Genomic DNA, 25,076 nt, shown 5'->3' on the forward strand with positions numbered 1-25,076 from the left:
GAAAACAAGAAGAAGGTGTATTGAACTGTGAAAGAAGAAGCAAAATACAAACAGTGAACAGTTTAACTCAAGATGCGTAACATCGAGCGATATGCAAGAATCACGCCGTCGTAGTTGTGTGGTTATAGTGTTGGAATGCAAACCGGAAAATACGTATCCAAAACTCCGTCGTGCCCTATATTATTTTTTTTTCCGTGCGGTCACTGACGTGTCTGTTCTCCTTTTGTAGTCTTGGTAATTGTGATAGTATACATTGTTTATAGAAAATGAGTCATGTGCTAAGAATATATTACCGTCGCAAGTAAATCTGATGAATAGTGAGAGCAGGTGAGGTGCCGCATAGATCTCCCACAGAAATGAAAAAAAAAAAAAGAACAAATAATTATGTTACAAAGAGGAATTGAAGAGTCAAAACTTCCAAAACGGAACGCAAGAGTCATAACACGTTGTGTAGGACAAATAGGAGGTCCCTCCCTTCCTTACACCTCGCAGTTGCAAACGGACGTTGCACCACGACTTGGATACAGCGAACAGACACGTCAGTCACCGGATTGACAGTTCATAATTTAGTGAAAAAAATGAGGCACGAGGTAGGTTTGACCACGAATCTCCACTTCCACTTTGCAGTCCAAAACCGTGAACACAGAACCACGACACCGTGGCTAAGCTAATTCGCTCGATGTTGAGCTCGTATCGTTCCACATTCTTCCGTTTTCATGCTTGGTCCGTGTTCAGCTTTTGACACGATATCCACTAGGCCATCTTACCACTAAACCTGAGAGGGTTGCGATGGGGAGTTTCCTTTGTGAATAACATCTTAAGAGTGCTGGTGCATTAAAGTCCTGTACACACCTCCCAAGGAAATGCCTGACAATCGTCTCCATATCTTTCATTTTACTTAATTCTTTTTCTGAGACAACCACTAGCGTTACCACGCCTTTACAAGAAACAGAAAAAGAATCATTTAACTTCGGAGCGGTAACACGATGCATAGAATTCATTGTACCGCTGTTTGTCGTTAACGTTTCGCCTGTACACTCTTCCAAAGACAAAGATGTTTCTTTCGAAGGAAAGGACTATCATCGTTCCACCAACAGTGTTGTTTCGGTTTTGAGCTGTACAGGCATTCGTGAAAATATACAGGCACACTCGGTCGAACGCAATGTTGGATGAAATGGTAAAAAAAAAAAAAAATTAATGTTTTTCCACGGGTAAGTTTTGTGTACGGAAACATGAAATTTTGACTGTTCGATGTAAGATGAATCTTATAACGCATAACGAAAGCTTCTTTGCACAGAATATCTCAGTTATGGGCTTCATTGGGAAAAGAATATCTGCAAGTAATTATTCATCACACGTTCTGACTAGCCATATTCCACTACTCTCTCTCTCTGTGTCTATTCATTTCATTTGAGTGTAAAAAGTCTACGTAACAAGCTGTTCCCTTACATCCTCTTCACACGGCAATATTTACACACTGTATTTGTAATTCTAACTGTTTGCACCGGGCACAGAATATCGAGCGAGAGCTAGAAGAGATACGGACTTGTGCTGTTCGTCAACCGCGCTCATTGCAAGAATTTACCAGAACATAATTTGTTTCTCCTCTTATGATGTTTTAGCCTACCCGAAATACATGTTCACAAAATAATCATTGTGTGTTATTCTGAATATGAAGTGAAAGCTTAACACAAGACAATTCCAGCGATACCCATAACTCATAAAGCGTCAAAATATGGACTTGGTTGTTTTGGACTTCATCGCATTTTTTGTTTCCCACGTTCACTTCGGATGAATCCTGGAACGGTTACTTCAACAAGGCCATAACCGATTTCCGGGTTCTAGCGGTTCAGGCGCTCAGTACGGAACCACACGACTACTACGGTCGCAGGTTCGAATCCTGCCTCGGGCATGGATGTGTGTGATGTCCTTAGGTTGGTTAGGTTTAAGTAGTTCTAAGTTCTAGGGGACTGATGACCACAGATGTTAAGTCCCATAGTGCTCAGAGCCATTTGAACCATTTTTTTGATTTCCGGGTCTCACTTTTCCCAAAACCTATTTAGCTCTGTGTTTTCGATTACAGTTAAAGTAGCATCTCTAATAATACATTTCCATTTTTTTTTGTCATCAGTCTACTGACTGGTTTGATGCGGCCCGCCACGAATTCCTTTCCTGTGCTAACCTCTTCATCTCAGAGTAGCACTTGCAACCTACGTCCTCAATTATTTGCTTGACGTATTCCAATCTCTGTCTTCCCCTACAGTTTTGCCCTCTACAGCTCCCTCTAGTGCCATGGGAGTCATTCCCTCATGTCTTAGCAGATGTCCTATCATCCTGTCCCTTCTCCTTATCAGTGTTTTCCACATATTCCTTTCCTCTCCGATTCTGCGCAGAACCTCCTCATTCCTTACCTTATCAGTCCACCTAATTTTCAACATTCGTCTATAGCACCACATCTCAAATGCTTCGATTCTCTTCTGTTCCGGTTGTCCCACAGTCCATGTTTCACTACCATACAATGCTGTACTCCAGACGTACATCCTCAGAAATTTCTTCCTCAAATTAAGGCCGGTATTTGATATTAGTAGACTTCTCTTGGCCAGAAATGCCTTTTTTGCCATAGCGAGTCTGCTTTTGATGTCCTCCTTGCTCCGTCCGTCATTGGTTATTTTACTGCCTAGGTAGCAGAATTCCTTTTAACTCCATTGACTTCGTGACCATCAATCCTGATGTTAAGTTTCTCGCTGTTCTCATTTCTACTACTTCTCATTACCTTCGTCTTTCTCCGATTTACTCTCAAACCATACTGTGTACTCATTAGACTGTTCATTCCGTTCAGCAGATCATTTAATTCTTCTTCACTTTCACTCAGAATAGCAATGTCATCAGCGAATCGTGTCATTCATATCCTTTCACCTTGTATTTTAATTCCACTCCTGATCCTTTCTTTTATTTCCATCATTGCTTCCTCGATGTACAGATTGAAGAGTAGGGGCGAAAGGCTACAGTCTTGTCTTACACCCTTCTTAATACGAGCACTTCCATATGGAAGCAATATGAAATCAAGCGGTAGTTTCTTCTTCACGAATGGTTCTTTGTAAACTGTCGGGTGCGTTGAGTATGGAATAGATGCCAGGACGAAAGCTTCAGGCGTTAAAAGTACATCTCTGGAAACCGCAACTTTCGAACAATGAACGCCGAACAAATATTTAGAACAGACATTAAGCAACGAAAATAAAAATTGTGAGAATTATGGAAGAGATCACCCACAGTGCGAAGCTGTAGCTGTTGCCATGCCCCGTCACGCACAAGGGCAACGCTGCCGTACTATACTAGAACACGGGAGGCAGATTAGGTTTTAATATTCTGTCTTAGACATCAGAGACAGAACTAGGATACTGACGAGCACTGGGGTAAGGGGCACGGTGGTGGAAGGGAGGTAGGGTGGCGTAATGCTACAGTCTACAGCACAATGTTCAGCAACATTTGGAAGTCAACTGATATCAAGTTCTGCATGTTGTAATGCGACGGATCTAGAACCGTTTGGCGTAACAGATTGCTTAAGATGTACCAGAATTATTTGATTCCTCTTCTCTGTGTTCCAATTGTGGGTCCAGGAGCAATTCCTCTTCCCCATACCCATCTTCTTCTTCTTCTATTTCTTATTCCTCGTCTATCTCTTCCTGTCCTTTTCTCTTCGATATTTAAATCGAGTACGTAGTTAATTTGTTCGCTTCATTCATTTACTATATTTCTAACACCTTCTGTTTCAATTGCAGTGTAATCATTATCGTTACCTTCTCGTTTTTTTATTGCTGCAGATGTGCCTTTCATTCCTTCGCTCCTGGCTTTGCATATGTATTGATCGTTTTAGTATAATTTCGTACATACTTCGTTAACTCATAAATTTCCGTTATTTTCGTCAGCACCACGACCCTAGACTCTAGCTGTCCATGGTCCACAAAGTAACGTTCCTGTAACACCTCTATTTGATGTAGTACCTCTAAAATAGTTAATGGTATAATGAACCACACAAAAGACAAAACGCAGCTGTTTGTGTATACTACTTACGTAAACTGGCAATTTACATGACAGTTGCAGTTCGTCATCCACAACAGATATAACGTATAAACCGAGAGCTGTTCCGACTACAGCCCAGAGTGCTTGCACGACATAATTGGCTCTGAGCACTATGGGAGTTAACATCTGAGGTCATCAGTCCCCTAGAAGTTAGAACTACTTAAACCTAACTAACCTAAGGACATCACACACATCCATGTCCGAGGCAGGATTCGAACCTGCGAAAGTAGCAGTCGCGCGGTTCCGGACTGAAGTGCCTAGAACCGCTCGGCCACCGCGGCCGGCCAGGACATAATTATTTCATATTATCCTATATGTAGGCTACAAACAGCAAAGCTATTCTCAAGGAGCTCCCTCCACTGATGTTTGGAGCGATGTTATGTCTATTTACTCCTCGAGACATCAACGGGATTAAACAGAAAAATCACAAGCAATGCCGAAGGCATCGTTTAACACCCAAAGGGATGCATGAAAGAGCCAAATACAGAAATTAAGCGTTAAACCAATGGTCTTTCAAAATGCTTGGTGATGGAGAGCCAGAACGAAATTTCCTACTAGAGCATAAATCTGAAATTCTCTCGACACTTAATTTGTTATATGCTAATTGTATTTCCGCCTTTCCTTTAAGCACAGAGCCTTAAACACACGTAACTGTGGGCAGTAGAGGTACAACACTTAGCCACAGGTTTGTTCGGTATAAGAAGACGGATACGCCGTCCGAATTCGATACATCGTGTACCGTACGTACGGTGTGTGTGTGTGTGTGTGTGTGTGTGTGTGTGTGACATTGACTCTAGCAATTATCAGTTCCCGAATTTTTTGACGGTGCAACGTTTGGTATAACAGTTTCCATTATGGCAGATAGGAGGAAAAGTATCGAGTGGTAGGGTTGTTTATCTCACAGATCAAGACGTTGTCTGTTACAGCGAACGTTAAAAACGTTCCACTACCACGAAAGGAGTTCAGATTCCGTGTCAACGTTGCAAATATTATACAGGACAAATGTCATGGACCGTATGTGAACGATGAATCGAAAGCGGGGCCAGACTTCTGCCGATCAAATATACTGCACTTTTTAGCACAGTATCCCTACTGGCCGCTACGAATTACAACAACATTCAAACACTGATCACAGACACTGTGGTTACAGATGCGGTGAAAACTACGATCAGCAGAAAACTTAAACAAACAAGTTGTCAGTCTGGCCAATATATTAAATACACGTTCTCATAGGAACTCTCATTGTGAGTCTGCACTGTTTTTAACGTGAAATGACTAAACACCTAATGTACAACCACGGATTTCCATTTCCCACCTTGTGTTTTTGTGCTCTGATAGACAATTAGCACCTGTTTTTTTTTTCATCTGTTTAACATTGTGACGCTTTGAGAAATATTTAGACAAAATATCGCAATGGGAAATTAGTCATCGACATTCCTTCATGATGCCTATAAGGTTTGTAGCCAAAATATTGGAAGATGAAACAACTTCGCAAGCGCACTCCTGGAGCTTGTTGGGAAAATAACCGCGAAAGTTTCAAGAAACACATTGCAACAGTTAGTAAGTAAAAAGAGGTCTAGGCACTGCGTTTGCACGGTACTTCCCTCACCTCTTAGTCCCATATCTCGCTTCCCGTGACTTGTTCTTAGGTGAAAACCCTGTAATGCTCTTAGAATAGAAAGACGCAGACTTGAGGAAGTGCACTTTTACGTAATGGAAAGTATGTGAATACATAAACCTCCTGCAGGTAAAATTCGCAATGGTCAAATTGCAGCTGTCTGCCATCTAACCTAATAATCCAATTAGTGCGCAATGTCATAAGCAGAAAGCGATGACATGTAGGTGGCACGCTGTTACGACATAGGCTGTGACGCTGACGTTCGTCATAAAAGAACTGGCCTCCAAGTGAAGAGAAATAGATCATAAGAAAACACTCGTAAGTATCCCACTCAACATGATGCATCTGAACTCAAGATTTGTTGAAGCAGTTTCGACTGTCGATTCCCGATGTACCGAGACACATTAAAGTGTCCCCGTCGCAGCAAAGGGCAACAGCGACTCTTCTCCCATCCTCAAACAGAAAAAAAAGTCATCTTCGCACACCGGACACATATGCGGCCCGCCAAAGAGATAGACATTTCAGTCCAGTACTGGCAACAAGAAAGCCAGAACCGTAATAATTACTATTAGCAAATATACTCAGGGATATTTGGCTTGAACTGTGGTGTCTATTTCGTCATCACCTATCCCTCCCTCCCCCCCCCCCCCCCCAAACTCAGATCCTGGGTACACTCGTTCCTGCTATCGACAAACCAACACAACCAGAAAAATAATGAGTCACAAAAGAAATAACAATCCGTTTGGAGTTTCTCGTAATGAGAAACGAGAAGGAGCGATCTGTATGTCCTTTACGGGAATCTTTTACAGCCAAGATCTCGTTCAAAACTGTTTTTTGTTGACCGGTTTCGATAGGTAAGACTGTCATCTTCAGGTCTTTAAAAACTTTTTTGGTTGTACGTCATATTCGATTGTGCGTTCATTACTCATGCCATGTTAACATTTTCGTTGAAAGGATATTGCACATTCCACACAGGTTTGTAAAAACAAAATTACAAACAGGTTTGTCAGAACAAAAATATACACTGATAAAAAGCACCTTGTGGAACTTGGCATGTCTACATTGACAAGCACGCTCCTAACTCCAACTGACAAGCATCAAAGCAGTGTTACATATGTAAAATCATGAGTAATAAACGCACAATGTAATATGACTTACAGCTACAAAAGTTTTTAAAGACCTGAAGAAGACAGTCTTACTTGTCGAAACCGGTTAACAAAAAACAGTTTTGAACATAATTCTGGCTATAAAATTTCTATAAATAAGTCCAAAAACAAAAAATAAACGAGACAAATGGACTCAGACACACTACAGACGTATAAGAAAGACTGGAATTTTAGGCCTGCTTCATTACGACGGTGGAGGCGTCCAACATGACAAATATCGTCGTCAAAATGACACATAATCACTGCCAAGTAACAAAAGGATGAAATATTTTATTCACGACAACGTGAAAACTATCTAAAAAGTATGCTACGCTCTGACCAAACTAAAACGTAGAAATTCTTAATGAAATCTACAAGAAGAGCAACGTGTTACGATTTTGGGTGTACAATAACAGATTCCAACAGCTTATTAATATGTGTTGGCGAAGGTGGAATTTGACGAAAGTTCTTTCCGTTGAAAAAGGGCAATAGGAGCCATATGTTTTGAAAAGGCTTGCGGTCGAGTGGATTGAAATAACTTCTAGGCCTTAATGAATAGCAAGGATTACCCGCCTCAGGCCAAAAGGGCAGGCAAATGTTACGCCACAGGATACAAGAGGGTAATAAATAAAAGATTTTCGTAAGTTCTCGCTAGCACATCCACAGTCGACACCAGGAAGAAGTGGCGACATAGCTACGCAGCAGACAGAAACAATCGACACTGAAAGTCAGTCGCGTAAACTGGCACAGGTTGCTATGGGGTCAACCACCAGCCGAAAGTTACACATTCAGCGAAACGTCCACTGTAAGAGTGAGAGAGCTCTTGTTACTTTAAGCAACAGGCGATACAAAGAAAGCAACAACACGTACTGTAGACTTTACAGTGCCGTTAGGAGCCTTTAACAAATTGTTAGGCCAACACGAAGGAAGGAGGACCGCCGACCTCTAACAAAGAAGGGGTCCACATCAGGTCATAACGAACAGAGCAACACGTCATAGCCTGCTGCCAGTCTCCAAAAATATCCCAGTTCTCAAGGTCTGAATTAGGATCGACGACGTTCTTACCGAAGCATTAGAGTCAACTACCATTACGCTGTAGTGACATCCATTATTAGATGTTCGAGCACTTCTCGTGAATACGCTGCTTCCCGAGATGATAGTATCCAAGTAACCACAACCTCCCACTCGTGGGACTTTGCACCACGTCGTTGATGGGAAATGGTTCAAATGGCTCTGAGCACTATGGGACTCAACTGCTGAGGTCATTAGTCCCCTAGAACTTAGAACTAGTTAAACCTAACTAACCTAAGGACATCACAAACATCCATGCCCGAGGCAGGATTCGAACCTGCGACCGTAGCGGTCTTGCGGTTCCAGACTGCAGCGCCTTTAACCGCACGGCCACTTCGGCCGGCGTTGATGGGAGACTGAGGGACTTCTGTCACCAGCGTATCTCGCGGTCTTTTTCCCACTATCCTCATCGTTACTGCTGGGTGTGAGGGGCGTTCGGTGACTCTATTCCTGATCGACTTCCGGGTACCAAGGGGCCTGATGGTGACGCCAGCATCATCTGACACACGACTTACGCCAGCGCAGTACTTCCTGATGGGACACGGTGGATAAAAGTCAGTTCTTCTCGAGCGCGATCGAGGGCGCTCTAACCGAGTCTGAGGCCATACCCTCACACCACAGCTACGCCTGCCGGATGGCAGTACGCCGTACTTCGGCTGAACTGCTGGAGCAGCGTCCTTGCTGGCCACAACTGCCGAGCCGACAAAAGGAGTCACCAGAATTCCTCTGTGTAACCTGCACCAGGCGTCAGCCGGTGCTGAGGAGGAGAAACACAACTGTGAATCTGATGAATAAATAATAACTGTGAGCCGTGCGCGGCTCGTGTTCATGCCGTTTATTGTTTGGCTTCTTGTCATTGCGGTTATGGCATCTCGTTTCTTATTCAATTTACTGGCGTCACTAATTTGCTGGCTTGCCTGCCCGTGAGTGACAGGAGCAGCGCTTATCGATAAGAGTACTGTGGTACTATCTTTGTAGCGACCGCTAGTATTTCCGGGTCGCGTTGTGTGGAGTGGGGAAGCTGCGAACGAGCATCAGATCGGCTAGGGGCGCAGCAGCGAGCAGGTCCGCGCAGCGCGGGGGCAAGCCCGGGCCTCTGGTGGCGTGCTGCCACTGCCGGAACAAGGAGGGTAACTGCGACAGCGACGACTTCGTTGCACACCGAACCCTGGACGTTTAAGTTGAGTGAGGAGTCAACCGCTAATGCAGCTTCGACTACTCTGAGATCTCGCCTTTGGTCGGCGGGTCGTTGCTCCCAGGACCGCAGAGCCTGGCGGCAACGAGCGAAGTGTTTCAAGGTGATAAATTATTGCAACTGTCTTTCTCTATTTGTTATTCATGATTGAATTTAGTATTATTCTTATTAGTGAAGTGCAACCACCGGTATTTTCTGCCTTGTGCCCGCTAACGCCCGAGTTACCTTCCCTGGAGGTTAGCGTACTTTTCCGGCAGTGTACCTTTCCCCGTCGTGTTGATGCTGTCCGACACGGCGTGTAGTACGACAGCCTCTTGTACTGTGCATATTTTTTTGGGGGAGGTCTACCTTGGTTCTAGTGTTTCCTTCGGCCTTGGGTGTTTTCTGAAGACGTAGTGCTGTTTGTCTCTTCACCCTCGCCTAAAAATATTCCATCGTTTTACCGGTGATCGCACGTTAGGCGGATTGGTTAGTCGTCGGTCGGCGCTTTAGCTGCCCCTAGTTTGAGTTGCCATCTTGTTACGTGAGTACAACTCTTGGCTGCCTGTCTCACCTTACCTTATGTTTGAGTTACCTTGCCAGGCCGACCCTAGGAACTCTTGCTGAGAACCGCTTGTCCAGATTCATTAGATTATGATGTTTGTTTTAAGGATGTTTGTAATTTTCTAATTATTGTTGGTGTGGCCTTCAGCCAAGCAATAATTTCACTTCTTTGGTGATGAGGCCTTCAGCCGTGTTACAGTTTGTTTTAAAACGAAGTATTTATCTTGATGTGTGTTATTTGGAATTGTTCTTCTGACTTCTGATTCAGGCCTTCAGCCGTTTGTTGTTTGAGGTTATTGTTGGTCGCCTTTGGCCCTAAAATTGTGAAATTTTTTTCTGTGATAAGGCCTTCAGCAGTCATACAGTCAATTGTGTTTCTTTTAAGAGATTGTTTTAAAATTTTAATTTGTTGTGCAACAGAGAGTAACTGATTGCGGCCCCACCCACAATCGCAACCTTATCCTGCCCCATCCTGAGAAAATAGCTCTCAACTGGTAGCAGAGCGTGGTTACGATTGTCATATGACCATTTCAGTTACTCTTGGTACAACTGTAGTTCTGTCAGTGTTAAATGGATATTTATTTTGGTATTGTGTTGTTTTAGTTGACTAATTGTAATGGCGGTCAACAGTGCCCCGGGATCGGGCTGTTGAGGAAGGACCACCTCATTTATGTACTGGCGATAGGGCATCAGCCTATTGAGGGTAGTGTTTTTAGAGGCCCGTTCTTCAGCCGGTTGACGTCACGCTGGATGTTGTGGGTGAGACAGAAGCAGCTGTTGAGTTTTTGTTTAAGGCCATTAGGTGCCTTGAGGACACTATAGACTTTTTGGAAGGCACTCAACCTAGCGGCAATCAAACAGGGTGCGGGCGCAGTTTATGCATTTAACCAACCGGATAGCCGATTTAGCGGCGTTAAGGTTGCAGGAGCGTTATAAGAAATCAATCGACGAATTGGGGTCCTTGGGTAACGATTTGCAGTTTAAGCTTACATGTTTAGAACTTGATGGAAAAAGGACTGAGGATCAGGACTCGCTATCTCCAAAGGGGCGAGGGAGCCAGTCTGGGAGTGATGCTTTTGTGTCTTGCGAGAAGTCAGACGCAGCTTCCGCTAAGATGCCTAACCCTTTGGTGCACCTCCTTCGTGACATCCCAGATCGACTCGAGCAAACTGAAAGCTTATTATGGTTGTTAGTTCGCCTTGAGCAGCACGCTGCTGCCTTTGGCATTTTGCATCAAGTAGTTTTGTCGCTATTATATCCGTTAGCTAGAGGCGAATTGTGGACCCTCGTATCCCGAGCCATGGCAGAGGGGTTCTCTTTGCAACAATTGAGGCGGTCGGTAATTAATAAAAGATTGACCACGAGGCTTCGCAAACAGCTCGTGTGTGTCTATATCTGGAAGATGCAAAAAGATAAAGAGGAGTTACATCAATATGAGGACAGAGTCAAGACGCCTGCTTGGCCTTGTTGGTCGATATGCCAGAAAGGGAGTTGGTTTCTATTGTCCTAAGGGGAATGCGCGCCGTGGATAAGTCGCACTTTGTTTTTCGTGATCATCTTTCAACCTGGGAGAAACTTCGTGCCGCTGTTGTAGCGATATCTGCGTTACCGCTCGCGGACGAGGGATGCCAGTTTCAGCCCGCTAGCGTTGTCACGGAAAACTCCGAATTGACATCGGCGGGAGCTGCGAAGAGGGGACCGCGGCGTTGCTTCAGGTGTGGTGGGACAGGTTATTTAGTCAGTTCTTGCCTTCAACCGCGCGCGCCCAGAGCCAATAAATGACGCCGGGGTGGGCAGCGACTTCGGAATCGAGTCTTTAAGCACTGGTGTACCGGCGTCGCCGCCCCTTCATCACCGCCTCTGCCTTATACGAGCCACGTTTGCTGCCGGAAAGGGTGGCCCCCTGTGGTGTCGCTGCATGGCGATTCCGGACACAGGTTCCTATCCTCGATTTGTTCCTCAACACAGTCTCTGCAACCTCTCGAACGTTTCTGGGACACCAAGAATAGGTCGCCCAGCAGATGGACATAAAGTGTCTGAAGACGGAGCAGGCAGACGGCAGCGGCGGCGGCGGCGGCGACGACGACGACGACATAATTTACAATGACCTCGTCGGTCTACAAGGACGCAGGTTCACATGAGCTAACGCAGTGGGAAGACAACAGCTTGTAAAATGAGAGCCCCAGGTTGCGGGACGGCTGCCGTAGCTTACATTTTCTTGTTGCTTCTCTCAGTTACAGCAAGTGGATGTTGAAGAAAGAACAGGAAGACTACGTAAATTTGTTTGTTGCACGAGACAGTAATCGAACAAAAGTAAAGCCATCCTCACACTTGAAGAGTTCGCTAACGCTGACGTTGGGTTGTACGAGCTTCCTGAAGGCACGTCCTGCTATTTCACGGTCAGGAGCCATTCCGTCGCGTGAAACACGAAATAAGTTCTGCGATATTTCAGCAAGTGCTACTAAATACTGAACCAATTAAAAGCAAGAATGGTCTCTATCTCACAAGAAGAACTTCCAAGGAGGCATAATGTATTTGTCGTTTCCAGTTTGAGCCCATATTCGGCGAGTTCTACATCTACATCTACATTTATACTCCGCAAGCCACACCCAACGGTGTGTGGCGGAGGGCACTTTACGTGCCACTGTCATTACCTCCCTTTCCTGTTCCAGTCGCGTATGGTTCGCGGGAAGAACGACTGGCGGAAAGCCTCCGTGCGCGCTCGAATCTCTCTAATTTTACATTCGTGATCTCCTCGGGAGGTATAAGCAGGGGGAAGCAATATATTCGATACCTCATCCAGAAACGCGCCCTCTCGAGACCTGGACAGCAAGCTACACCGCGATGCAGAGCGCCTCTCTTGCAAGTCTGCCACCTGAGTTTGCTGAACATCTCCGTAACGCTTTCGCGCTTACCAAATAACCCTGTGACGAAACGCGCCGCTATTCTTTGGATCTTCTCTGTCTCCTCCGTCATCGCGACCTGGTACGGACCCCCCACTGATGAGCAATACTCAAGTATAGGTCGAACGAGTGTTCAGTAAGCCACCTCCTTTGTTGATGGACTACATTTTCTAACGACTCTCCCAATGAGTTTTGTGTAATAACTCACACCCTATGAATATATGCTGTTTCTGCGCACCAGCGTATTAAATATATAGAGAACGCGTCTTCATTGGTACAGTTTGCTGAAATAAAGTGACGGCAAACGTCATACTGGTGGCTAAAAATTTTTCGTATTTCATTAAGTTTGTGTTGTAGCTCGCACATTATGAAACACACTGAAGATTCATAAAAAACGCGTCGTTCTGTTTTTTTTATGGTTAAATATCGGCAACATATCGACGATTAAAACCTTCGAAAACTCGTAACATGAGATAGAGGTGATATCGTGGTGAAGTTCAACGTCACGTAGTTGGTACAGGAGTCAAGTTCCGAAACAATGTTTAGTAGGTTCGCGCTTGTTGTATCTATTTTCTTTCTTTTTTTTCATCTTCACGTTTTCTAAAGAGTTGTGGGACTTTCTTATTGAATTAATAGAAATATTTTCTCTAATATATCTATGTTATTTACCCCTCTCAGGGGACAGTTTGTCCGAATTTGTGCAGTTTTATAAGCTAATGTCCTTACTGACTTCAGAATGAGAATTTCGCTCTGCAGCGGAGTGGGCGCTGATATGAATTTTCCTGGCCGATTAAAACTGTGCGCCCGACCGAGACTCGAACTCGGGACCTTTGCCTTTCATATCAGCGCACATTCCGCTGCAGAGCGAAAATAACATTCTGGAAACATCCCCCAGGCTGTGGCTAAGCCATCTCTCCGCAATATCCTTTCTTCCAGGAGTGCTAATTCTGCAAGGTTCGCAGAAGAGCTTCTGTGAAGTTTGGAAGGTAGGAGACGAGGTACTGGCAGAATTGAAGCTGTGAGGACGGGTCGTGAGTCGTGCTTGGGTAGGTCAGATGATAGAGCACTTACCCGCGAAAAGCAAAGGTCCCGAGTTCGAGTTTCGGTCCGGCGCACACTTTTAATCTGCCAGAAAGTTTCCTTACTGAGTGCTTAGAACTTTCTTTTTCGTCTTATAGCATGTACATGGGCATCGAAGATTTTATTTATGTGTACAACAGACAGAACAACGTGACTAGCATACGGAAAAGGGAGGAAATGCGTGTTTCAATACACTAGGTTAGAAATTTTAAGCGCGTTGATTTACTTGAACAAACAGAGTGGTTTGGCAGCCACATACAGCCGAAGCTAACACTGGAGAGCGCTACAGTCGCGTGTCACGTTAACCAGCACGTCCCATGTGACGCGGGCGCTGCGTGTCTTGAGGCTGGATTTCCCGTCCGCGTCCACATTAAAGTTAGCTGCCTCGTCCCGCGTGAGGAAGGCCTAACATTCTTTCTCTCACGAGGAAAATACTGAAAGCCGGTAGAAATGTAACGTTACCAATTGTCATAAACTAATCGCTTACTGTTTTCTCACTTTCAAAATATTTCTCGCATACACTCCACTAATAATTTACACTTCAACATAAGGGTTGTTATCGAAAGGCATAGTGCATAAACCTAAATAAATGGTAACAGAAAGCCACGAGTAGTTTTTCTGTCGTTGACCTGCAATGGCTTTGACTCTGCAGATAAACTGTGGATGACACCAAGATTTTAGAGAAATGAAAATGTAACACAGCGGCTGAGACTTTGGACACAGGTTTGGGAGAAACTGTGTTTCGTCTGCCGTCAGCGCAGTGTTTTCCATGGTCTAGTTGAGAGCGCACTGTTTAGTCACTGGACTTAAATTTGGAAGGTAGCAGCTTCCACATACCGTGGGGCCATGTAGATTCACTTTTCCCCAAATCAATTTTGATGACTGGCGGGAGGGTCAGTTCTACAAGGCCACATTCTCCAACGATGTTATTTTTCCATGTTACTCTGAACAGATGGCAAGGAGGTGTAATCCTACCCTCCTCCTACCATCGACATCCCGTCCCAATGTTCCTTCCACTTTGTCATATCGCTTACTCTTCAACCCATGTCCCAAATATTTCCGTACTGAATTTTAACAGAAACCCAAAGCACCGTCACCCTTTCAGTTTCAAGATCATACGCATCACCATTAGCGAAGTGAGACAATAGATTTTAATAATCTCATTATATTACCAAGTTTCAGAAAGAACATCTAGAAACCGCTGTAATCTCTTTTACAATTATTATTTTAACAACTGAGTCCGTTCTTAGCTCACCGCCAGGTCCACAAATATAACACGGGAGGCCGTTGACATCAAAAGAACAGATTCTAAGAAGAGAGTATGCAGTACCAGGTATCATGGTGTTACAATGTAGTTCAGTTTATTGACATCATATAGTTCAAAGGGCTCTAAGCACTGTGGGATTTAACATCGGAGACTTAGAACTACCTAAACCTAACTAACCTAAGGACATCACACACATCCATGCCCGAGTCAGGATTCGAACCTGCGACTGTAGCAACAGCGCGGTTCCGTACTGACGCGCCTAGAACCGCTCGGCCACAGCGGCCCGCGACATCAGATGAGTAAGTTATAAGTGCCCATTATATATTGTAGTTCAACAAGGCTACTCATCCGATGTCAAGGAAGTGAACTACTATGCTGTTAAACCATGATGCCTCGTACTGCATATTCTCTTCCTCTGTGAGCACTTTAAATGCCAAAGAATCACATCACATTTCTCGACCTGATAACGATTTAACACTGAAAAGGAAAATTATTACTATTATAGTTTTAATGGCGTTTAGCGGTATATTATGTCTGATTTAACACCTGAGGAGCACTTCCTGCCGACATTATTTTCTTAATCGAAAACGGAATAGCGACGAAATGGCCGCTTCTGGGCTGTCACTCTTAGGGCATGGGAAGGAGTTACAAATAACAATAAAAATGGAAAGTTGTTTCCGTCTGTAAGACCACTTCTGGTTCTCCCACCCACTATTCCCACAGTCAGTATTCTTCGCTTAAACCGTCTGGTCTGAGAGGCCGTGGTCGATGTACAACACCCCTCCATGAAGTTTCGTCTCCGTCTGCAGGAACCATCTTCAGGTGTGTACGGAAACGAAACGTCACGGAGTAGTTTTATACCAATAAATCCCAGATTGAAACTTCCTGGCAGATTAAAACTATGTGCCGGACCGAGACTCGAACTAGGGACCGTTGCCTTTCGCGGGCAAGTGCTCTACCAACTGAGCTACCCAAGCACGACTCACGCCCCGTCCTCACAGCTTTACTTCTGCCAGTACCTCGCCTCCTACCTTCCAAACTTTACAGAAGCTCTCCTGCGAACCCTGCAGAACTAGCACTCCTGAAAGAAAGGATATTGCGGAGACATGGCTTAGCCACAGCCTGGGGGATGTTTCCAGAATGAGATTTTCACTCTGCAGCGGAGTGTGCGCTGATATGAAACTTCCTGGCAGATTAAAACTGTGTGCTCGACCGAGACTCGAACTCGGGAACTTTGCCTTTCGCGGGCAAGTGCTCTACCAACTGAGCTACCCAAGCACGACTCACGCCCCGTCCTCACAGCTTTACTTCTGCCAGTACCTCGCCTCCTACCTTCCAAACTTTACAGAAGCTCTCCTGTGAACCCTGCAGAACTAGCACTCCTCGGTCCGGCACACAGTTTTAATCTGCCAAGAAGTTTCATATCAGCGCACACTCCGCTGCAGAGTGAAAATCTCATTCTGGAAATCCCAGATTCTTTAAAGAACCAAACTCCAATAACAAAAAAGCGTCAAACGTCTGATTATAAATGCTTTAATGTGTTAATATTTGCTTTAAGCATGTAAGGGAGAAAAAGTTTAGAAAAGGTTTGATTTTGTGGTTAAAGTTTGTTAGAAGTCTCTAAGTTATCTCATTATGAAACACTGGATGAACAAAAAGAGGGGATTTCCCCGCTGCATTTTAAGCATAAGCTAGTTTATCACGCATCTAAACGCTCATGATATCGTATCTCCTGAACTGTGTATCGCACAATGACACAATTTGGCAGGTACATTTACTGATACATGTAGAAACCGTCTGCAAAGTGTGTTCCCAATAGAGGTGGTAGCTAGCAAAGTAGTAATAAATTATGCTGCAGCTTAACTGCGTGAACAGCGGAAATGTAGTAAGCAGTACCCTTTCGTTCTTTCTTTATGGCTCATATGGATCTAAGCACTATGGGACTTAACTTCTGAGGTCATTTGTCCCCTAGAACTTAGAACTAGTTAAACCTAACTAACCTAAGGACATCACACACATCCATGCCCGAGGCAGGATTCGAACCGGCGACCGTAGCGGTCGCGCGGTTCCAGACTGTAGCGCCTAGAACCGCTCGGTCACTCCGGCCGGCTCTTTATTTATGTATTTAATTTGAGGGGAGAGTTAGAGAGCAAAGGTTTGTAGATGAATTGAAATATTATATTTAATTTTCCTTCGAAGTCGCTAAATGCTCTCATTCTCAAATATTGGATGAATAAAGTCCGGGAAAAAAAGATAAAAAAAGACGCAACACGAAATTTTTCCAGTGGGACAGAAGTTGGTAGATGTGATGTACATATACAGACAAATTAATGGATTAATTGAATGATTTATTCACGAGAAAGAGCTTCATAAATTGTATTCGACAACGCGTTGGTCCACCTTTGCCCCTTATGCTTGACATTATGCCGCATTATCTCTCAGGAGGATGTCCAACAACTTTATCGATAGATGACAAGTCGAATACCTGCTCGCATAAGGCTAAGAGGTGAACCATTGCGTTATTGCTCAATTTGTCGAGCTCTTTCTCTTGAATAAGTAATCCAATTTTTCTGAAATTGCAATCATTTGTTTGCCTGTACGTGTGTATCGTATCTGTCGATTTCCGCCCCATACGGATAATTGAGCTGAGGTGCGTCTTTTTTTTTTTTTTTTGTCTGAGAGTGTATGTGTCTTATTGTGTTAAACTTTAAACAGAAGATTATACCTCCTAATGATCAGATTACGACAGCATTTAAAATTTTTGTATCCGTTCAATAATTACGCGAAATATCGTAAATCAATATTTTGTCATCGTGGAACAGTCAAGCTGCAAATGGATTTGGATACCGTGCTCCGGGTTCGAAGGTAGTCGTTCAGTGATGGAGATATCGATCACAACCTTTCAGCCCGGAAGTTTTAGCTGGAGTATACAATGGCCGTGAAAGGCTACATTGTGAGAGTTAGTGTACTGTTGACGTCAACACTAGCGGTAGTGGTAAACTTGTGATTAATAACTCGGGGTAATGAAGTTACGTAATTTGTTTTTGTTTGTTTCCTGGTGTATGTCTGCAGTCCTGGTATACGTTGAAAACCGCCCAGTAACGTAGCACACGGCGAGAGAGGCGAAAAAAAAGTGGCGCTACCCAGTAATGAAGTCAAGTATCAAGCGGTACCTCGTTTTCCTCATTTGAACGGAAACAACGTTGGACAAGCCATGATAAATTGGTGGAAATGCCACATTGTAAACCTCAGCGGTTGGGTAGCACACACGCTACGAGTGTGGCCTTACAAGCCGCAGTGACGAAGAAGTGACAGATTGTGCACTTGGAAGAAATGGCAACCGCATAAAAGTGGAAGTTCTGCTGCTGGAATATCGGAGTATCGCAATCGAGAAGATACTGAAGAAGTGAAAATCAGCCACGGGTTAGTTTCAAGTCTTGCGCGACTTTTGAACATAAGAGAGGTAGCAGTCTGCACCGACCCCTAGCTCATTTTGCTCATGAGAGATACTTGCTGCTTCTTTGGTCCATCAAATTCTGCCTCCCCCAGTGCTCTCCTGGCATGGCGGCCAGTGAATTATTCTTCTTTCTTCGCCTGGAGATATCATTACGTGGTACGCATTTCCAGAAAGACGAGGAGGTGATTTTCGAGATCGAACGTTTCCTGAATAGCCAAAACGCAGACCTCCGTAACAATGGTTTCCACCACGAGATGCGTCGAATTGAAGGGTGAATATGTAAAGAATGACTACAACCGAGTGTCCTAGTCGAAACTTCATTTTTTCCGAGGTGATATTTAAAAGTCTGGCTACCTCTCGTAAACACCACTCGAAATGGTCGAACTACGAGGTTTCCTCGAAAGAGAACACTGAAGCGCTGCTTAAGAAGCAGGTCGATGTACTTAGTAAGCGAGCATTACTCACGAACACTTTCATTCATAAACGTCGCGATAGCATTTGATAAAGTACAGTTAACCGGTTCCGGATACGAATTTTTTTACGTGTAAACTCTTACAGCTTTTAAATAAAACATGCGTTATTAACATTCCACATGTTTATTTTTCGAGTCTACATATCTACTTCTCAAGGAAATCACCCTGGCGAGGACCATATTTCTCTCAATGAAAGACCAGTTTGCTGATACCGTCAGTGTAGAATGTTTGACTTTGTTGACGCTGACATAACCTCAACCTCTGCTTGCATCGCTACATCGCCATCAAAGCGAAGTCCTCGAAAATGTTCTCTGAGATTTGGAAACAAACGAAAGTGGAATGGGGTGATGTCGGGACTGTATGGAGGATGACTGGATGCCAATGAACCCAAGGCATCGGATTGCTGCAGTTGTCGCAGCGCTCGAGTGTGATACGGCGTAGTCACGCCGAAGGAGAGTGTGCTCGATGTGGGAACCCACTCCTCGAATTCGAAACTCGATTACAGCAACTGTTACTATGTGTGTGTTTGGTTTTGGAGTTTACGGGCAGTCAACGACGAGGTTAGCAGCGTTGCACGCTGTTTCTCCGCACGGACATAGTTACACACCGCCGTGTTACACGCTACAATTCAGACCCCTCTAGCGGCAGAGTGCTGCAGATATGAAGGTGGATTGGTTGATTTGGGGGAGGAGTCCAAACCGCGAGGTCATCGGCCGCATCGGATATGGGAAGGATGGGGAAGGAAGTCGGCCGTGCCCTTTAAAGGAGCCACCCCGGCATTTGCCTGAAGCGATTTAGGGAAATCACGGAAAACCTGAATCAGGATGGTCGGACGCGGGTTTGAACCATCGTTCTCCCGAATGCGAGTCCAGTGTGGTAACCACTGCGCCCCCTCGCTCGGTCAAATATGTAGACATATAAAGATGTAGAATGGCAATAACGTTTGTTTTACTTAAAAGCTGTATGAGTTTTCACGTAAAAAATTCGGAGGCATATTCAGCATGGCCTCGTACTTCAGACGTTCAGCTCACCTCGCAGGTGTCATTTTCAAGTGCTTACTCCTCGTCATTTTAAAGTCGTCTTGTTTGGGTGCGTACAGTGTACGCCTGTCATTTAAATTGTGTATACTCATACAGCCTGACTGAGGGCATGAGTAAACACTTGAAAATGGCACACCGCTGAAATTAGCTGATCGTGTGAAGTAAATAGCTGGTGAAAAATGGAGTTTCTATCAATAAATTCGGGTCTGTGGCAGCCGAAATGGAAAGAAATGTCAGATTTGAATGGACTGGAAATAACAGCCAACCAATTGCAAAATACGGCTATAGTGAACCTTGCCCATGAGTTCGCCGGCCGGGCGGTTCTAGGCGCTTCAGTCTGGAACTGCGCGACCGCTACGGTCGCAATTTCGAATCCTGCCTCGGGCATGGATGTGTGTGATGTTCTCAGGTTAGTTAGGTTTAAGCAGTTCTAAGTTCTAGGGGACTGATGACCTCAGCAGTCAAGTCCCATAGAGCTCAGAGCTATTTTTTTGCCCATGAGTTCGACGGTTTTAAAACTTTTTCCAAAACACATTGTACGTGTCATCACATATTATCTATATCTGGTGCGGGAATCGTTGATTAGTACATGTGGTTGTCACCCATTAATCACCATTTAAATACGTGGCTTAAAAGTAGTAGCTGCGTATTAAGCGTTTGTCTTACAACGTTTTAAACACCACATATTTCACACTGGAGCCAACAACGCGTAGTGTGCCACTTGAAAGATTTGTATAAATATAAGTTTTCAAGTGGTACACTACACGTTGTCGGATCCTTTGTCAACAGTGTGTATTTTAAAAAGGTTTAAGACAAAGCCCTACAGTAGAGGGCTACTGTTTCGAAATAATTTATTTTAAATGGTGATTAAGTGGTTGACAGGCACATGTACTAGACTGAGTCAACGACTCCCGCGTAGGACATACAGGGTGTTTCACAATTCGTGTTACACACTTCTAGAGGCTGTAGAGCCGACTTATTAGATCAAGCTTTACATAGGAACGCCTATACGGAAACGTCATCCAACGACGCTACAGAGCATCAATGATACAGGCGCCGGTGACTAAATATATATACAAGATGATTCCGTGATGATGCTACAATCTTTCTAGGATGATGCAGAAGGGTAAATTTATCAATTTGAGGTAAGGGTCCCTGTACTGGAAACGAACGAGTCGAAAGTTATAAGTGAAAACCGTTCTGATATCTCTAATAGTGGAATACGGGTGCTAGTGCTGTTGTTGCTAAGATTGTAGGCTAGGCAACTTTCGGAAGTGGCAGTATGGCCCATAAGAAGAAAAATGTCTAGTAAAAAGGGGATCTAAAATGCATACCTGATGGGCGATGAGCATTTATTCAACTGAGGAGATGTATTTCATAGTAGTGAAGATGAACAAGTGCTCATAGCTTCTCAGGTATGCATTTTAACGCCCATGTTTACTAGACATTTTTTCCTGTTTTGGTCCATACTACCACCTGTGAAAGTTGGTTACCCTACAATCTTAGCAACAACAGTACCAGTACGTGTATTCCACTGTCAGATATATGAGAACGGCTTTTATTTATAACATCCGACTCGTTCGTTTTCGGTAGAAGGACCCGTGCATCAGACTGAAACATTTATCCATCTCCATCATCCCTGAAAGATTGTAACATCATCGCGTCATCGCCCAGAATATACATACATTTAAGGGCGCCGGCGCTTAGAAATTTGACGCTCTGTAGCGTCGCTGGATGACGTTTCCGAACATGGGTTTCTGTTTAAAACTTGAGCTACTACGTCCCCTCTACAACCTGCAGAAGCGTGTAACGTGAATTGTGGAACAGCCTGTAGATAATATGTGATTCTGCGTACAATACTTTATGAAAAAGTTTCAAAATTATCGAAACCACTGACGAAGTTCAATAGACCTAGATTTTGCAATGTATGGCTGTTATTTTCAATCCATCGAAGTTATTGCATGCATTGTTGCTGAAACGCAGCTTTGTTTAAAATCTAAATGTCAAACTTCTTGTAAAGTGCGAACGCCCTATGCGCAAGTACGAAGGAAGTAATACGAAGAAAAGCGAGGCTTTTAAGGACATCATATTCGCCACTGGCTGTAGAAATTATTTATTTCACTATTTCGGTCTTCGGAACATTTTGAGTGAAAAAGACATATTTTTGACGGTGACGCGCATAAATATCGGAGAATTTTGAAGTCTGGCGTGTGCTGAAGAAAATCTCGGAACCACTTGAAAATGGCCCAAAGGCTGAAATTGCAATAGTAAAATAAATAATTTGTACAGTCAACGGCGAATTTGACGTCCTTTAGAAAATTCTACATGACTGTGAGCCCTGACCATGAGAAGTTCTAAGTTTCCTTTAATTTACGTCTATGGTCTCAAGAAGGCGAGGTACTGGCAGAAGTAAACCAGTGAGGACGGGTCGTGAGTCGTGCTTGGGTAGCTCAGTTGGCAGAGGACTTGCCCGCGAAAGGCAAAGGTCCCGAGTTCGAGTCTCGGTCCGGCACACAGTTTTAATCTGCCAGAAAGTTTCATGTCAGCGCACACTCCGCTGCAGAGTAAAAATCTCATTCTGCACACCAACTTTTTGTTAACAGATTACCTGTTTCATGAAACAGATCTGATGGTGGTCATTAAAGACCGAAACCGGTAATCTGTTAACAAAAAAGTTTGTGACCATAGACGTAAATTGAAGGAAACTTATTACACATACGGGTCACTGTTTTTTCGCGGTCATCAGTCCCCTAGAACTTAGAACTACTTAAACCTAACTAACCTAAGGACATCACACAACACCCAGCCATCACGAGGCAGAGAAAATCCCTGACCCCGCCGGGAATCGAACCCGGGAACCCGGGCGTGGGAAGCGAGGACGCTACCGCACGACCACGAGATGCGGGCTTTTCGCGATGATGTCGCAGCTTGTGAAACATGAGAAGTTCATCAAAAGCAAGACTGCTACTGTTACCTTGAAGCAAAAATCTCTTGGGAGGAGGCGGCGGCTGTTGTTGTTGTTGCTGCTGTTGTTGCTGTTGTTGTTGTTGCTGCTGCTGTTGGTGCTGTTGTTGTTGCTGTTGCTGCTGCTGCTGTTGTTGTTGCTGTTGCTGCTGTTGCTGTTGCTCTTGCTGCTGTTGTTGCTCGACGTGGTGCTGCTGCCTAGCGGCCCAGAGCAGCTGCTGGTGGTGCTGCGGCGGCGGCTGGTGGTTGTGGCTGTGGTTGTGCTGCGGCGGCTGCTGCTGCTGCTGCTGCTGTTGTTGTTGCTGCGGGCCCCAGTGGGCGTAGGCGGCGCCAGAGCCGGCACCCACGACGTCGTGCTGCTCCACCACCAGCGGCGCGTACGCCGCCGCCTTCACGTCGTAGTAGCAGTCCCAGACGTGGCCGGTCAGCCGGCCCGGGAAACTCATCGGCGTGCGGGGGCGCCACTGCGCCTCGCCATAGCTGTCGAGCGGGCCTGCAATGCCTGCAGCGGGGCGTCGGCGGGCGCGCGGTCGCTACTCGGCCTCCGCCTCTGGGCACCTTCGGGACAGAACAAGCGGACCGTGGGCCGGCGGCAGGCGGGGGTGCCCTCGCCTACAGAAGGAAGGCGGTCGCGCTAGGCGGGGAGGCGCGCGCGGGGTGTGCGGGCAGAAGCGAGAACCAGACAAGGTGTTTACATGCGGCAGCAACGATACTCAGCGCAGTGGGCGGCTGGTGGTCGGTGGTGCTGGTGAGCTCCCGGCCGGCGGCAGACTGCGCCAGGCGGAGGCGGCGGCGCCGAGGCCGCGGGCCGCACGTGGCCGGCGCACGTGCCCGCGGCTGCCCGCCTCGCCCGCACAGCCGCCAACCCCCGCGCGCGCGCGCACACTTGTTGGACGTCGCGGGGCGCAGCCGCGCATGCGCCCCGCCGCCCGCGCGATATTCCGCTAATGCGGCCGCGAGTGGGGCGCGCCGGAGGGGAAGCCCCGCCGCTGGACCGCCGCGCAAAGAACAGCTGTGCCACGGAGAGCGACGTACGTGTAATTGGCTCACGAGGGTAAAGCCGTCGGCACACGGACCGTGCTGTCGAACGTTAACGTTGAGCGTGCTAAGTTCCACGTGCTGCTGAACGCTCAGGTACCATGCGACTTGTGCATACGGTACGTGCGCCCCAACGTGGTATACGCGATCGCAATGCACACCAGCGGCAGTTGAGGGATATTTCTACATCTACATCATTACTCTGCAATTCGCATTTAAGTGAATCATACTATCTCATTTGGCAGGACGAATGGGATGGATCCAGTACGGGCCGTAGAGTCCATGGGTTTATACCCACAGTGAGGGGAAGATTAAATAACAAGATAATGAAGCCCTCGCAGGGCATAGTTCACTTCCTCACAGGACATGGTCCTTATCCCACGTACCTGCATAAAATAGGGAAAAGGCCAACACCGGAGTGTGACTGTGGTGCCCACGAAGGATCGCCAGAACACATAGTGTTCGAGTGCCCAATATATGAACAGGTTGTCTCAGGGGAGAGGCAGCTTCTGCGGACTAGAAATGTTAATGAAATATTAACAGAAAGCGAAATGTTTAGCAATTTCGCAAAATTGGTTAACAAAATCTCAAGGGAGGCCCAGCGAGCCTACCTTGGGAGAGAGTAAATGCGCTGAGATCTAATGCGCAATTGTAAATATGTAAATACTATGTTTGTTTAAGTCTTGACTTAGAGTAGGTAGTAGTTGTAGTTAGTTCAGCATGGTGGTGGGGGGAATAAAAGAGTAACACAAATGGAGTGGTTTCTCTAGAAGTAGCGGCCCGCCTCCACGTGGCTAGGGATGGGCAACTCTCTGGCAGCGTTCCAGAGAGGCTAAGAGGCCGATGATTGGCATTAAGCAAAGCTACTAAACAACTAGATAGTATGCATGCACTAATAATCCACTCCTGTAGTGTAATAGCAGAGATAGTTAGTCACAATACGCCCACTCAAAAGTGTTAGAAAGTGGGTTATGCATGTTCCATAAATTTGGGAAAAAAAAAAAAAAAGAAAATGAAAGAAAAATATCTCTCTACCATTCCACTCCCGAACAGCGCGCGGGAAAAACGAACACCTAAACCTTTCTGTTCGAGCTCTGATTTCTCTTATTTTATTTTGATGATCATTCCTACCTATGTAGGTTGGGCTCAACAAAATATTTTCGCATTCAGAAGAGAAAGTTGCCGACTGAAATTTGGTAAAC

The 25,076-nt window shown here is 45.3% G+C and overlaps 1 protein-coding gene across 1 annotated transcript in view; it reads right to left on the reverse strand.

Moving 5' to 3' along the window:
* LOC126482280 (thyrotroph embryonic factor-like) overlaps window positions 1-23,582 on the reverse strand; it is a 629,041-nt gene extending 605,459 nt beyond the window's left edge. Inside the window, exon 1 of the mRNA XM_050106266.1 lies at window positions 22,847-23,582. Coding sequence (XP_049962223.1) covers window positions 22,847-23,282 — 436 coding nt within the window. The 5' untranslated portion in view covers window positions 23,283-23,582. The remainder of the gene's footprint in view (window positions 1-22,846) is intronic.
* Window positions 23,583-25,076: the final 1,494 nt, after the last annotated feature.

This window comes from Schistocerca serialis, chromosome 5 (genome assembly GCF_023864345.2).
Source record: "Schistocerca serialis cubense isolate TAMUIC-IGC-003099 chromosome 5, iqSchSeri2.2, whole genome shotgun sequence".
NCBI classification, from domain to species: Eukaryota; Metazoa; Arthropoda; class Insecta; order Orthoptera; family Acrididae; genus Schistocerca; species Schistocerca serialis.